Raw genomic sequence first — 16,957 nt, 5'->3', positions numbered from 1 at the left:
CAAACTTTTTTATATACAGTAAATTCAATTTTTATATACAGTAAATTTGTGTTCTGCATCAATCCTTTCATATCCGGATCTGGAACATTAGAAGTGATGCATGACACCTCCAGGCACAGAAAAATCCACGGGTGTGTCACAGCAGCGCATGCTAGGCATGTCAATTAGATCCACTATGCTGTTTTGTCCAAACCCAATTCCTGCAGGCCCACTTTATCGGACAGCCTGGAATTAGTAAAGCATAGGTAGGAATCCTGCGCTGGATTGCAATCCACTTCAGGTCTCCTTCAGCCCTGTGACGAACAGCATTGTGGCCTCACTTTCAATGCTGGAGCCCTGAGCTGACTTAAAAAAAACACCTACTGATGAAGGCGCCAATTTCTGCTATGCAGCTTCTCCCTCCATCGGCTGGCCTTTCTGTGCTCCTGCCAGGGTTGTCCCTCTGGTCCCCCCCTTGTGGAGCCCTTCCTCTTTTACAGTGGTGATAGTGACATTCCGTGAGAAAGGCTGGAAAGCAAGCATCAGATACCCCAAGCCTCTGCCTGCTGTGGATTCCTCCTAGCCCGTTATTGTTTGCATTCATCCTTTTTACAAAAAAAACACACCTCCCTTGCCAATTTGGAGGGCATCCTCAGGACCACTGTGCAGTCACAATGCCTGGGCAGAAAGAGCTCGGATAAACAAGGCTCTCTTCCTGGAAGGGAATGGCCAAGATTTGGCTGCGCAGAAACATCTTTCTCCCTGTGTGTGTTTCTCTCCTTCTCCTGCGCTGGAAAGGATCACCTACCTGGCAGAGCGACAACCTGATCTCTAGGCAAAACCCGGTCCTCCCTGCTTGTATATGGCAAAGTTTCTTGCTGAGATCCTGGGCTGTAGATTGGCAGGCAAGGGGCGTTCCCCCATGTTTGAGGTAAGTGCATGGGCTTGGAAAGGTGGGAAGGTAAGGCTGGGGGGGTGAGGGTGGGGGAGAGGGGCAGAAATCTAGAGATCTCAAGTCTTGCTCTTTTGATCTTCTTAAAAACGTCCTAGAAGGGGGCTGGGGATGGGTCTTTGGAGGTCACAGGCCTAAGAAGCATCCAATGGGTGGGGCAAAAAGGATGGAAAAGCAACTGAATCTCTCTCCTTCCCACCTGTGGTTCTCCAGCCTCAGAGGAGAGCTTCCTTCTGCTTGACAGATTGGCATGTTAGCTGTCAGTTGACTGGAGTTTAATTGCTTCCTCTCGGCATCTGTAAGGTTTGCTGAGGAATCTGTCAGATGCTTTACTGTTCTTTTTTTTTTCTCTCATTTTTTTCCCCACCCTCCCAAATATGAACATTTCCTGCCTCTTTGGAGGGCTGGGTTGCTTCTGCTGCAGCTGGGCTGGGAGGGGAAAGAAAGAGCAGGGACGGCTGGGAATCTGCCAAGGCGGGTCCCTCTTTAAAGTGTGTGTTCTTGGGTGGTTCCCTGCTATCCCCCCCACAAGGAAATTGTGCTGGATCCGGGATGCGCCTTCCAGGAAACCCTTAGAAGAGGCAAGGGCGGGAGAGCAAAATAAAATCCAGAGCAGAGATGAAGGCTTATTTTTAACAGAGGCAAAACTGGAAAAAAAATGTTAAAGAGAGGGGAACAGTTTTACGCTTAAATATTTTATGCTTCGATTTCTGAGTATCAGGGATAGGGATGAGACCTAAAAACCTTCCTTAAAGCAAAGAAAACTTTGATCAGATTTGGCTTAACTCCCAAGCATTGTTTTTAAAGGTAAGGAGAAAGTCACCAGGTGGATTTTGGTAAGGTTTCCTCCGGCCGGTGATAGAAATGTCAAAGGTATCTTGATTTTTCTTCCCAAAAGGAACTATTTTGTTCATCTAGGGGTTTTCTAGGGTAGGGACAGACAATTTGACACCCGCCAAATGTTTTCACTGTAACTCCCTTAAACTCCAGCCAGAATATTCAGTGGCAAGGGGATTATAGGAGCTCAAACACATGGCAGACACCAGGTTTGTTATGTCTGACTGGAGGGGAAAATGATGGGATTCGGTATAGTTGGTTACCGTGATATTAGCGTCGTGCTGTAGTGCTAAGCTGGAAGCAAAGACCAAGGATGTTGAAAGTAAGATGGGCTGTGTGTGGTGTGATGAACACCAGGAAGGGTAGCTGCGTTTCTGTCTTGCAGCAAAAGCAACAGAAAGTTATGGGCCACCTTAGAGGCACATTTTATCTGGCATAAGCCTCTGTGGACTGTAGCCAGTGGCACCAACTTCATCTGACAAAGTGGTCAGGAGTCCACAGAGCCTATGTCAAATAAAACCTTTTAGTTTTTCAAGTGCCACAAGACTCTTTGGTGCTATGTTCTGGGTGTAGCAAAAACGCCCGAGGTTCGATACCTGGTACACCTGTATTGATCTGGATGGAACTAAGTCATGTACCTTTTCTCTGTCTAGCTTACCTTTAAGGGCTGTTGTGAGAATCATGAGAGATAGCTCCTACACATGTTACTTTCTGAGAACAAGAGGTAGACGTATATAATAAATCCGATCCAGCGTGGTTAATAATATGGGACTGTGTTATGTTTCCTGACCTGACCAATCCTTTCAGCTCAGCAATATCACTCGTTGTCTTCAACATTAAGAATAATTAGGAGCAAAGGTTGATTTATTACAAAAGTAAGGACTTAGCCCAGCAAACGTTGATCTGTACTCAACTCTCAAATTTGCCCAACTCTTCATTGGGCAAATTTGAAAGAGTTTTATAATAGCCCAATCCTATGTTTGGTACCCAGTGTGGTGTAGTAGACAGAGTGAAAGGAGACCTGGGTTTGAATCCCTGCTCAGCTTGGAAAATCACTGGGCTGTGTGGAACCACCAACGCCACTCTTTAAATATTTAATTTACCTAGAAAGCCCTATTAGGGTCTCTATAGGTTGTTTTTTATGTGATGGCACAGAACAACAATAACTATGTTCACTTAGAAATTAGCCTTTTTTGGCGGTTTATTTTATTTATTTAAAACATACTTATCCCAGCTTTCTCTGTAAGAAGGACCCAAGGTGGCTTACATCATTAAAAGGCAATATTAAAAGCTAAAAAAACAGTATATAAATACTAAAAAGAATCACACTAAGAGATGGTAAACAAATGCATTCAAAGCAGCAAAGGCACACTATCCATTTAAAAACTCCACTCGGGCTGCCAGTCATAAATGGAAAGCTTGCCTGAAGAGGCAAGTCTTTGCCTGCTTGTGGAAGGACAGCAAAGCTGAGGCTGGTCTGCGAGGGAGTTACAAAGTCTGGGAGCAGCCACAGAGAAGGCCCTCTCCTGTGTCTCCACCAAATGCACTTGTGAATGTGGTGGAATCAGGAGAAAGGCCTCTCCTGATGCTGCTAACAGCCGGGCAGGCTCATAAAGGGAGACACAGTCCTTGAGATAGCTCAGCACCAAAACCTTTTGGGGCTCTATAGGTTAAAAATCAGGGTTGATTGGGGCTGAAATCTTGAGCCTGAACATTCAAGTGGTTTCTAGACTTTCTGCTCCAGAGAACTCCAGAGAATTGTGGGAAGGGAAAAGTTGAAGAATGTGAGGCAAATGTTGCCCACAGGTGACGTGCCTGTGTGTGGAAGGGTGTTCTTCATTTCTTGTCTCAAACAGAAGGAGAACTTGGGCTGCCTCTGGGTTGTTCACATCAGTTGTGTTTCGGAGTAAATGGCATGAAAGACAAAACAAAATAAAACAAAACAAAACAAACACACACACACACCTGCTTAGAAGCAGCCAGCCTGGTTTTAATCACTGTCATGGCTGGTAGAGTCATCCCGACAGTTGTCTCCAGACTCCTGCCCGTTTCTTCAGAATCCTCACATCAGCAGAAAATGAGCAAACACAGGAATGAACCAGGGAGCTGGAATGAAGCATACAATTGTTGTCTAAAATAGTATCTCATGCAAAGGCAAACTTCTTCATCTGGGACCCCCCAAATAGTTCTCTCCTGTTTGTCCTCAGCACAGGAATCTGGGTTTTTGAGTTATGTGAGATGTCCATGGAATGGCTTACTATTGCCACCCTACCTCCCATGAATTTCCATAGCCAAATGGGGATTTGAGTCTAGGTATCTTGTGTTTTCCTTTGATTGACTGACTGATTGATTTGATTTGATTTATATACCGCCCATCTAGAATGTGTCTACTCTGGATGGTTTACATATAATATAAAAATAAACTAAGATAAAATCCAGATTAATCCAAGGTGGGAAAGGAAGAAAGAAAGAGGGAAAAAAAGAGAGAAAAGAAAGCTTTCTAAGATGAGAATCAGCCAGCTACTGTAGCTGAACAATGAAAAATCTAAAATGGTTCTCAAAGTCAAGTTCCAAAGGTAAACATCTCAAAGGTAAAAACAAACAAACTCCAGCCTCTTCTGGGAAGCAGGGAGAGAGGGGACCGATCATAAACTCCAGAAGGAGTGCATTCCAGAATTTGGAAGCAACCCAGGAATAAGACGGGTGGTGAAAAGGCCCTACCTTTCCAAACTTGCAATGCACATGGTGACATTTTTAGAAATAGGTTCGACAGGATGCATATTAGTAAAAAATGTGCAAAGAAGGTGTACAATTCTGAAAAACACATACAGTATTGCTGTTTCAGTGGGGCAATCCACTGGTGAGGAGACAGAATTGAAAGCGTGGCAAGCATTTACAGTATTGTTTATCAGACACATGTGGTAGAGTGTATTAGATGTAAGGAACAAATATTTAAAAATGTTTATCAGAACTGTCTTCAACGGTGTATTTGCCACCCAGTGCCAGATACAGGTTGGATCCCACACAGAAAGATGCTGCTATAGCAAAATGTCCTATAAAAAAACTAGCCACACCCAACAGGCTCCTGTCACTGGCTAAAATTAACCACCTCCTCCTGCAGCCTCTGCATCTGGAGAGCACAAAAGCCTTCAGCATCCTCCTGTGGGTGTCAGGAAGCATTTGGTACACAGTGGAGAACAGAGAACAAATTAGCGAAGGTTTCTAATTCCATTTGGTACTTTCTTCATTGGCGAACAGCTTGAAACAGATGAAAGAAGCCTTTTGTCTCTCTGTAGGCATGTTTCATGTTTTCAGATGTGCCTTTGGATTTATGAGCACCGTGCGGTTTCCAGTGTGGCAAAAGTTGAGAGATGTCCAGGCTTGTAATTCGGAAGGCAGGAAGATAAAACAGAGGTTCTGTTTCATCCTGAACACAAATCAAAGTGCTGGTTTTAAATAGCTTAGAATTAGAGCGTCCAACAGTCGTTCTTCTTCTGCCTGCCTTGAAGATCAACCTCAGAAGCCTTGCTCTGTTTTGGTCTACTGTCTGATTAGCATTAACCAGAGACTTGACATTCCAGTCTTCTAACATATCTAAAATCCAACACTTATCAAAAGGGGCCTTTCTTCTCTTATATACTTTACTACAACGAGGAGTGTAATGTTGCCTCAGAATGACTTGTCACTATCATGATGGTAGAATTTAGGTTTGGTCTACAAAGGAAACACCACTCAAGGAATCTAATATATTTTTGCCACCATCTTTTTAATATAAATTATAGAGTAATATAGGGACGTGGTGGCACTGTGGGTTAAACTGCAGAAGCCTCTGTTCTGCAAGGTTGGAAGACCAAGCAGTCATAAGATGGAATCCACGCAATGGAGTGAGCTCCCGTCGCTTGTCCCAACTCCTGCCAACCTAGCAGTTCAAAAGCATGTACAGTGGTGCCCCGCATAGCGATGTTAATCTGTGTCGCTATGCGAATTTGTCATTAAACGGTGTGCTCATTATGCGAGGCACCACTGTAATTGTGAGTAGACAAATAGGTACCACCTCGGTGGGAAGGTCAAGGCATTCCGTGTGTAGTCGCGCTGGCCACGTGACCACGGAAACTGTCTTCAGACAAACGCTGGCTCTACGGCTTGGAGACGGGGATGAGCACCACGCCCTAGAGTCAGACACGGCTGGACTAAATGTCAAGGGGATCCTTTACCTTTACAGAGTAATATATTTGTTCCACTTGACACAAATAGCTTACTGTGGATATCATGTAGTACATAGTTTGTGAACCTTCTGCCCCAAATAGGCCTGTCTGGTTCTTCTAAGAGAATAAGGAACACACCTTTATTTTCATGTGCGGTGGATATTTAGGAACAAAGGAACTCCAAAAGCTTTCCTCTATGGAATCAGGTTATCCATCCATCTGGTCCAGCAGCTTTCCAGGGTTTCAATCAGGAATTTTCCCACCACCACATGCCAGGGACTGCTTTTTTGCATGTAACACAAGTACTTTGACACTGAGCTGCGCTCTGTCTAGCCAACCCAAACTAAGAAATGTAAAATTTCTGAAAATTTTCATGGGGGGGGGGAGAAACAAACAAACAAAAAAAAACCCCACAATGTTTCCCCTGGTTTTTCTTTTCTTTTCTTTTTTTCTTTTTTCTTTTTGGCATAAAAAATGGAAATTTCCAGAAATTTCACATCTCTACCCAAATCTTAGTTTGATCGGCAAATGGAAAATTACCTAAACAACCTTTGATTATAAATCAGCTGCACAGTATGAAAGGCCAGGCAGAGTAAAAAGAATTAAATGGGCATCTGAGACCATATCCAAGCCTAGCTACCCGGTTTCCCCAAAATAAGCCCTAACCTGAAAATAAGCCCTCGTTAGATTTTTTCAGGATGCTCGTAATATAAGCCCTAGTTAAGTGAAACCCCGCCCTCCACCCCTGTGCATCAACCAGAAGAAGCTGACATGACCGTATTTGAATAAATGTAGATTATTGTACATGAAAAAAAAGATCCCCTGAAAATGACCCCTAATGCGTTTTTTGGAACAAACAATATATAAGACCCTGTCTTAATTTTTGTGGAAACACAGTAACAATTTTTTTTGGAATGGGAAGGAAAAAAGGATGCTTCAGTGAACAGCATGGCCATGTCTACTCAGATGCTGGTGTAAGGCATGTTTGCTCCTCTGGCCATCAATTGGCATCATCTGAGTGGGTTGTTTGGGGGGAGGTGGGCTGGGGTCTATGGACTTTGAACTCCCTAAACACCAGCCTTAAAATCTAGCCATAACGGCATCTTGAGTTTGGAAACTTTTTAAAAAAGCTACAACTCTTGAACCCTCCATCCAGCGCAGTGAGCATCCCGCTGAAGGAGTCTAGAAAACTAGAAAAGTAGTTTTTCCATGCTCTGCTGCACCTTGCTGAAAATACTCACTTGTGGAATTTATGCCTTTAAGGAAGTTGTAAAAGAAACAGAACCGGCCATCCTCATGCAAAATAATAGACTCCTTGATGAATAGGTTTGGGCTTCCAGGTGTCCTAAAAATAGAGCTTTCAGCAGTGAATAAAGAAAAGGGACCATGCAGCATCCATGTAGCAATTTTATTTTATTGACAGCCACTATACTTTCTTTCTTTTCACCTCAGTTTGAAGGCCTGTGAGGAAGAGAGAACTAATTAAAACTGCACATAACATTGCACACAGCCCTGTTTGCTGTGAAAAAAGTTCAGTCTCAGTCACATGGGTGTTAATGAAGGATTTATTAATCTTCTGGTAAATAAATACAGACAGCTATTTCAAAGAGCCAATATGAAGAACAGAGGCAATCCTATTCTTTGGGAAATCCATTGCAAAACTGTCAAGGATTTCAGCAGGACCAGCAAGAAATGTCTGGGGAGGTTTCATAGAATAGGTTTCATAAAATATAAAGCAGCTCAGTGTGGAAATAGACCTAGAAACAGAAAATGATACTCAGTGGCAGAGCACATGCTTTCCATGTAGTTTGGCTTTTCTGTTATAAAACCTTTTTCTGCCAGAGATCTATGACTGATCTCTTCCTTTAACAACAATGGAGCTGTGTGTATAGATAGTGATGATGAGGGGGGACAAGGCTGGTCCTGTCATTGGGCAAATAGAAGCATCTGTTTCAGGAGGCAAACTGCCACTAGCAGGAAATTTGCCACTCTGTCCTTGGTGAAATCCACTCATTTAACATCTGGTGTTGGAGGACAGCTTTACAGATAGGCTTGACCATCAGAAAGACAAATATAAGTGGGTTCCATATCAAATCAAAATGAAGCAAAAATGAATAAACTGAGGCTATTGTACTTTACGCACAGCATGAAGGGACAAGAGTCACTGGAAAAGACAATAATCCTGGAAAAAATTGAAGGCAACAGGAAAAGAGGAAGTCCAGCTAGGAGATTTGTTCTCCAGTTTACAAGAGTAGAAGAGGGCTATTGATGACAGGACTTTTTGGAGGTCACTGTAAATCAGATGCAACTTGATAACACAAAACAACATTTATTGACTCTTCTTCTGGCACAGAGGCAGAAGACTCTGGAGTCATGAGCAAAACTTTCTCCTCTAAAATCAGCAGCTCCCCAGAGTCAACTGTTTCCCAAATACTGGGTTCTGAGGACCCTTCAAAGTCAAACATTGTCCAGGGAGATGGCCAGACAGCCTATCCACTGGACATTGGCTCTGGTAGGAGTTCAGCATTTGGAAACCAGCTGTCTCTGTGCATAGCAATGCAATGGATGTCATTGTTCCCCATGGTATCCTCTGTCTGTTAGATTATTCTTGAAAGAGGGACAGATATGACAGGCACTACCAGCAAAAACAGGGGTAAGTAGATCTCAGTGGCAACTATGATGTGCAAGAAAAATGGTTGTGGTGCCACTCCTTTCCCACCCAGTGGTGGCTGGTGACTCCAATTTCAGAGGGGTGCTGAATCACCCTAATAGGATCAGCACCATGAATAGCTCTTTTGCAGTACTACTAGCATTGCCCCCATGGAATCAGACTCACAAACTGCCACTGCTCTATCCCATCTCAAACAGAATGGGACCCATTTAGACTGCCTTTCAAAATGTTTTTGTGAAGCCCATCATTTTGCATTTAGATTCTGTGCCTTTTTTTCTCCCGTGTTCCCATTTACTTCCCGCCTTCATCACCTTTCTCTAATATTCCAGTGGAATGGAACCTTCCTGGGACTGTGAAATGATCAGTTTGTTGACTGCAAGATAAAGCTTCCTAGTCTCAGTCCTTGTGGTAAGGAACAATGCTCTCCTTCAGAGGGCTTAGATGACAGGTTCAATCACATGCCTCAGGGCTGTATTTATCAGCCTACAAAGGATCCTTGAAGTGGCAGGCAAGAGGGGAATCAGATGGTTCCTGGAAAGGCACATGGTTTGCATGCTGAAGTGCCATCCCTGGGATTTCTGTGCAAAAAAGATTTTGGTTATCAAACTAGAGACATAAGACATAAGAAATTTATTTGTCATTGCACTCACAAGTGGGTGCAACGAAATGAGGTGCTCTTCCCCAAGGTAAAACTGGACAACACCACTACAAAAAAGTTAAAAATATACACAACACTCACCATACAAATATAAATACCCCGTTTCTCCCTGCAATTAAAATTCCACCAAAAACTTATGACCCCGCATTTAAACTCAATACTGGACTTGGGTAAAAGCTGTTCTTGAATCTGCTTGTCCTTGCTTTCAATACCCTGAATCTCCTTCTCAATGGTAATAATTTAAAGAGCTGATGTCCCGGATGAGAGGAGTCTTTCAGTATGTTAGATATCTTCCTCTTACATCTGTTCTTATACAATTCTTCCAAAGAGAGGAGTGAACAGCCAATGATGTTTTGGGCCGTCTTAATCACCCTTTGAATTGCCTTTTTCTCTGCCACTGTGCAGCTCATGAACCATACACAGAGACAGTAGGACAGTAGATAAAAATCCCATGTAGATGTATTTCCTTCCTTTATCTCTGAGATAATACTATGAGATTTGGAGCTGAGCTGAAGAATGTTTCTGTGATTCTGTCACTGTGATGATGAAGAGATGATGATCTCCTTCAGTCCACCCTGGTCAATCTACTGCTAAGCTCAAGTTTGACTGGGATTTTGCCCTGTCTCCCTTCCTTCCTGGTAAGGTGTGAATTAATTTCTTCCATGCATATATGGGCAGTTTGGAATCATAACTAGGGACAGCCGGACCATGAATGAATCTGTTGGAAGTATCTGAAAGGTTGAAGAACCCCTGACAGACAAGCAGAACTCTGCTGTTTTAGAAGAGGTAGCTGTGCTAGCATATCAAGCAAAAATAAAAAAGAAATAAAAAATAAAGAAGAAAAATGTTGTGGCACTTTACAAACTAACTGCTATATTGTTTAACATGAACTTTTGTGGACAGGCCCACTTTCTCACAACTTTGTCAGAATCTAAATGGTAGAATCCCTATATATGTTCATTCTCTCTCTCCACACACACACACACACACACACACACACACACACACACACACACACACACACACACAGAGAGAGAGAGAGAGAGAGAGAGAGAGAGAGAGAGAGAGCCCATTACTGAAGATGCAGTTCTACCCCTTTCCTTTCCCTTTTTTCTTTTTAAAGGATGGGAATCCACAGGGTTGCAAAAACTGCTTTGGAAGCCTCATTCAGCCTGCAGGTCTTAATGTAGACAGAAGTTCCACTTCTCTTCTTAGCTATTCCTTTGCCAACGCAAAGCTTTTACAGCCATGCATGTCGCTCTCCGTGGTGCTGAAATCGTTTGATTTTTTTGGAGCAGACCTGGCTCAGAGCACTTCTTGACATCAAGGCTGCTTTGAGATTAGTATGAATTTGTAGCCTAAATATGAATATGTTGCTGCCTGAAGCAGAGCAGCAAAGCCCTACCTCCAATTCTTCCTGATCTATCCAAGTCAAGATATAGTGTGCCCAAGCTAAGTTACTTTGGCATATGAGACAGCAAATCCACCATCTCCTCATCCCTGCCAGTAAAAATATAATGACAAAACTGATGACCAATTTGCTCCTGTCTTTGACACGTAAAATGAGGCAGCTGTCTCACACTGCCTAAGAGTAACTCAGGCCCTGAGTTATTGAACATCGATCAGTCCTGAACAGTCACTTAACTCTGTGCTGTACTTTAGTTTTGTCTGTTAAAATTTTGACATCAAACAAGTGCCACATCTTTCTTCAGCAAAAAAAGGAGGTATATATTCAAAATTGTCACCAAAGGCTCCTAAGCAAACATAGCAGACATAGAACAAAAGGGTTATTGCTATTAATGATTACTTACTAGCATTCTAAAGGAAATCAACCCTGAGTGCTCACTGGAAGGACAGATCCTGAAGCTGAGGCTCCAATCCTTTGGCCATCTCATGAGAAGAGAAGACACCCTGGAAAAGACCCTGAGGTTAGTAAAGTGTGAAGGCAAGAGGAGAAGGGGAAGACAGAGGACGAGATGGTTGGACAGTGTCATCAAAGCTACCAACATGAATTTGAACAAACTCCAGGAGGCAGTGGAAGATAGGAGGGCCTGGTGTGCTCTGGTCCATGGGGTCATGAAGAGTTGGATACGACTAAATGACTAAACAACAGCAAAACAAATAGGAATTAGATAAATAGGTGATATGAAGGAAAATGTGAACAACAAGGGTTCCAATTCAGAAACTTTTTAATATGCAAGAATAAAGGCAAACAATGTGTCAATGCTGGGAGAAAGGCTTGTGCCTTTATCAGTTTATAAAATTATGAACATGAGTAGAGTAGATAGAAAGACAAAGAACTTGAGTTAATGCCACGGATTGATAGCAGGTTCTGGAGAAAGAAAGGGAAGTGTTTCATTATCTACTTCATGTGCAACAAAATGGCCAGCATTCTGTTATATGGTGCAGTAAATCATACTGAATCAATGGGGTTGTGCATAGTAAGTCACAGTGAAAGTAGGTCCATTTGAATGAATGGAACTTGGGGAGGAGTTGACTCACCAAATCCTCATTGATTCTATGTGACTATTCTTGTGTGATTTACTACACTAAGCAACAAGATTTAGGCCAATGAGTTCATTGGCACAAAATGTAATAATTGCCACTTGTTTAGAGGGCTTTCGGGTTTTGAGAGGAAGGCTATTAGTTAAATACATCAGTTATTAATTTCAGCATGAAGTGGTAGCATAGCTCTGACTACCAAGGCTGAGCAGGCAAACTGTAGGCAATTTACATGAAAATCTTAGGGTTTTTTCCCCAGGATATCTTCTTGGAAAAAGACTTCTGAATTAGATTGGTCCAGCAAAGTAATTCTTGCATCCTTAAATGATACCGTGGGACTTGATCTTGTCTATAGCAAGGCATCACTAGGCAACTCCTGCCTTTCTCTCCTTACCCACCACCCCAGTGGCTATGAAACATTTTGAGTTTTTCATAACTGAACAGAATCAGGCCCTTCTTGCAGTTGCAATCAAATCTTGGCCTCCAGACTTGCATGCTCGGAATTTGTTGGAGGGTGGAGTTCCTGTAGGGGCTGGAGCTATTAATGTGTTCTCTAATTAGGCTTTTGATGGAATCCCTTAATTGATGTTTACTCAGTTTGTGAGCTCTTTGGCTATTTAATTAATGTCTGTTTATTCCAGAGACTGCACTAAGCAATGCTTGATAAGTGCATGCTTACAAATGTTATAAATAATACATGGAGTCCCATGAGCAACGTCTTTTCTAATCTCTTTCAAATGAAAATTGGTGAAGCTGAGTAACCAAGAGGCTGAGCCGTGAGCTGGGAAATTGAATTGGTTCTGATGAACTTAGTAAACGGCTTTAGCCAGCTTCTATTCCTCACCTATCATACATTGAGAATAATGCTGGCAATCCTTTAATTGTTAACTGGGGATACTTGGAGAATATATGTGAAGAAGACTAAAAAAATGCTTACCTGTGTAGAGGTAATATTTGCTCTTACTATGCTGAGAGATCACAAACTGATGGGTGGAATGTTTATTAAGCTGAAGAGAAATCTGGAAGTTACAAGTTATACCATAATTTGCCATGTGTTACCTCTTTGTAGTAACAAAGCCATAATGAAGTTTCCAAGATGTCAATGACTGGGCTTAATGAATAACATCTAAAAATGATGTCTAAGAAAGAATAAGAGTTTCCAGCTACTTTTAAATGTCCCACTTCAAGATATTTTAGAAGCATTTTCATGCAAACTCTTGCAGTTTTATGCCATTTTCTTATTGATCCCAAGGTGTTTTCCTTTTGGGTAACAGAAAAATAACAAGAAATACTTAAAGCTGTCTTTGAAATCTGGCAGTGACTAACTGATTCATGGCAATAAAGTGCTTTTAGAAAACTGTGATGAATAATGGGAATTAATTACTTTAAAAAAAAGGATGTCATTTAAAACTCTGAACTAAAAAGGGTGATGCCCTGTTCATTTTAACCTGAGATGGAAGAGGCACACTTTTCCGGGCACCAAAAAAAGACACACAGATCTGAATCCACTTGGTAGTCATGCTAGCTAGAGTAGAACCATCAAATCAGTAAACTTTATGTAAACGTTGAGTCGCCAGTCAGTAGCTGATTCAATGGATCTACTCTAGTATGGATTGCCAACTGAATTTAGCCTACTAATGCTGGGCCTTATGTGGCTGAGCACACAGGAACGTAATTTTCAAGTCCTCAGAGTGGTCTCACTGGGTATGAAATCGATGTGTGTGTGTCTGTCTATACAGTTTATAGCTGCTCGGTTTCATTTCAACTGCCACCATGTTAAGTCAGAAAGTCTAATGCTTGCTTAGCTATAGCGTGTCTGTGTCCGTGTGTGAATTATTTCACTGCCAGTGGAATGAGCATTGGCCTGTCACACCATGTGCTAAGCTATTTTACATGGAACGTTTGAGCTAATCAGTGCATCGTCCTCATCTCACTTTTGCGCTAAGAGTAACAGTGTGTCAGCAACGAGGCTGGATGCCAAGCTGACTTAGTGACAAGAAGAAAAAAGAAAGAAAGATCTCATATAAATCTGCTCTTGATCAATTTTGATAACAGAACCTGGAGGCTCTTGGAAAGGATAGAGATGTAATTGATGCAACATCGGCCCAAAGAGGTTTTGCTTTGGGATTAGAAATGAAATATTGCCACCATCTCGGATAAACAAGATCGGAGTGAAACATCCTGCAGGTCAAGGAAAAGGGCAGGAGAAATTGGCCATAACATCCATGCAGGAAATAGATTGCATTCAAACTTTGAAATAGCGCTTGTTGTTGAACCTGAATTGTTCTTGTTCTCTCCCCCCTCCCCCGCAGCTCTCTTATCTATCTGACTGAAGAAGTTGCTAGCCTGGTGCATTAAAGTCTGAGCCCTAATAAAAGACTCAGCAATAAAGGTTGGAAAAGAAATGCTGATGGGACTCAACATAGTGTTTTGATGGGTTGATGCAGAACAGGCGGTACTCAGTGTTTGTGGAATCGCAGCTAGCAGAGCTGTGCCATGCCCTTTGTAACAAGAGGTCACACCATATCGAGAGCAGCTTATTTTCTCTTGCTCCTTTTGAAGCAAGTCCTTGGTGGGCGAAGAAGAAGGCAAGGAGCAGGGCAGGTGGACAATCAAAGCCCAAATAGATGCTGGGAGCAGAAAAGAGCCCAAAAATGGAAGGTTGTTGTGGGTTTTTCAGGCTCTTTGGCCGTGTTCTGAAAGTTGTTCTTCCTGACGATTCGCCAGTCTCTGTGGCCATCATCTTCAGAGGACTGGAGTAGGAGCAGTGACAGATAATCTCTCCCCCTTATCACAACAATACATCCATAACAAAAAACACACTGATCACCCTCATCACCCAATCTCCTGAAAAGAACAATAGCTGTTCCCACAGCTATAAATACTCAACTATCCAACAAACATCAACAGAGCATGGACAAAGTTCCTACTCCAGTCCTCTGAAGATGCCGGCCACAGAGACTGGCAAAATGTCAGGAAGAACAGGCTTCAGAACATGGCCACATGTCACCAGAGGTCCACATGGAGAACCCCTCCAGGAGCCCTACATCCCACATTTTTTTTCAATATTTGGAGGACAAATTGGCTCAGGAAGTCCCATTAAGGGACAGGTTGCTCACCCCTGTCCTAAATTGAAAGTTTTCTGGCCTCAAGCCTGGGACTTGGTTGCTTCTTCGGGAGCGCCTTATCTTTGCAAGTTACACGGCAAGCTAGCATGTTCCTCTTTAGGCTGGGAACCGCAGTGCCCATTGAAATGGCCAGTGGAAATTTTGTTTCATTTAATTTTCGAAGAAAAAAAAGTGGTGTATGTCTTTGATTTATATCCCACTTTCCTCCTAAAGTTGCTTCTCTGGTAGCTCGTAACAAGATTAAAAAAAACAAAACAGATGCAGATAAAAACAGGAAATGTAATATAATGGTGAAATAGAATTAAATAAATTACTGGGGAAGCCTGCTCTAAATGGGTCACTTCCTGATGAAAACAGACCTTGTCTTTTCACAGGTATATAGATACAAAAAGAAAGGGGGCAGAACAGGAGGCTGAAATGTGTAGGAAAAGACTCTCAGAAAGCAAGTTAAGGTTTCAGAGATTAGCCTTCCCTTGGGTCTCATTAGATCGTTTCGGAAGAGAAACTGGGAAGGATAGGAACTGTGCTTAATGCTCCAGGAAGGCAGGGTTAGAACTGGTCTGTAACTGGATGGACAGAACCAATACTTTTAGAAATATGGGGTAATTAGGTTGTCTAGTAAAGGCTGAAGTTTCCATGGCTCAAAAGAGTTGTGTGACACCCTTAAGATTAACAGGCTTGTGACAGCATGAACTTCTGGTGGACAAAGACATGGCTTGTAAAAACTCAAGCTCTACTAAACCTGTCTAGCTTAAAAGTACCCAGTGATGTGCTGTTATTTGGCTGCAACAGAATGGGCATCCCTTTGGAAATTGTGGATGATTTTTTTTTTTAAAAGCTCAGAACTGGTTATAAGGAAGGCTCAACAAGTATTTTCTGAATGGTTGTTGTGGGTTTTTCGGGCTCTTTGGCTGTGTTCTGAAGGTTGTTCTTCCTGACGTTTCGCCAGTCTCTTGTGGCCGGCATCTTCAGAGGACTGGAGTAGGAACTTTGTCCATGCTCTGTTGCTGTTTGTTGGATAGTTGAGTATTTATAGCTGTGGAAACAGCTTTTGTCCTTTTCAGGTGATAGGGTGATCAGCGTGTTTTTGTTGTGATAAGGGGGGGAGAGATTATTTGTCACTGTGATTGATGGGTGTCGTTAGCTGGTCTTTTTTGTGCAATGATCCCTGGTCCTTGTGGCTGTTCAGAGTTCGTTGACCTTTTGCAGGCTGTATTTTTCAGTATTGGGAGCCAGGCCGTGTTTAGTTTTAGGCGTTCTTTTTTGTTGAAGTCCTGTTGATGTTTATGGATTTCAATGGCTTCCCTGTGTAGTCTAACATAATGATTGCTGGTGTTGTCCAGTAATTTTCTGAATGCTTTTGACTGTGGAAGCAGGGAAGGAGCAACAGAAATGCTGACATCTCAGAAGAGTATAAAGAAAATGAAGTACTTCCAAGGATGCAGGCAGTAGCCATTAAAATCCCAAGCTATTTACAGCAGTTGTAAAAGTGGAGAGATGCACTGTCATCAGAAATATAAATGTAAAAAGGCAGGCAGGGCAAACAGAAGGGACAACAGAAGATTGTTGTTAGTGGCTGGTGACTTTGCTCCACAAGGTACTTTTACCTTGGCACAAAATTATAAGCAGGATGGGGTATGAGGATATGTCATTGCACATACCCAGAGTACATCTGTAATAACAGTTTCCAAAGGAAACACCTGATCTGTCCATTGCAGCAAAACAAAGAATCATGGGCAGAAATGAGGAATATTTGAGTTCCAAGAATCTCATAGCCAACATGGCCAGTGGTCTCGCTGGCTATGGAATTCTGAGACTTTGTGGCCCAGAGAGACAAATGTTTCCCATTGCTGGTCTGTCTCGTGCCTTTGAAGGTAACAGATGAAATATAACATGGGCTTTCATGGAGTACAGTCTCTTTCCTTAGATGCCTTTTTGGTCAAGTTATGGCCTGATTTATGCTCCCTTGGAATGATTAATGGTCACCCTGATTAGACCTATGGAAGGAAACACACGCATAGTAGT

The 16,957-nt window shown here is 42.4% G+C and overlaps 1 protein-coding gene across 2 annotated transcripts in view; it reads left to right on the top strand.

Moving 5' to 3' along the window:
* The first annotated feature begins 296 nt into the window (after positions 1–296).
* RASGEF1B (RasGEF domain family member 1B) overlaps positions 297–16,957 on the top strand; it is a 228,488-nt gene continuing 211,827 nt past the window's right edge. The window contains exon 1 of one of the 2 annotated variants that reach the window (XM_020803180.3): positions 297–910. In XM_020803180.3, the coding sequence (XP_020658839.1) occupies positions 842–910 (69 nt within the window). In that variant the 5' untranslated portion in view covers positions 297–841. The remainder of the gene's footprint in view (positions 911–16,957) is intronic. The other variant, XM_020803181.3, reaches the window with a different exon arrangement.

This window comes from Pogona vitticeps, chromosome 5, assembly GCF_051106095.1.
Source record: "Pogona vitticeps strain Pit_001003342236 chromosome 5, PviZW2.1, whole genome shotgun sequence".
Lineage (NCBI taxonomy): Eukaryota > Metazoa > Chordata > Lepidosauria > Squamata > Agamidae > Pogona > Pogona vitticeps.
The sequence above is the reverse complement of the archived record's forward strand: the minus strand, read 5'-3'. Positions and strand labels throughout refer to the sequence as shown.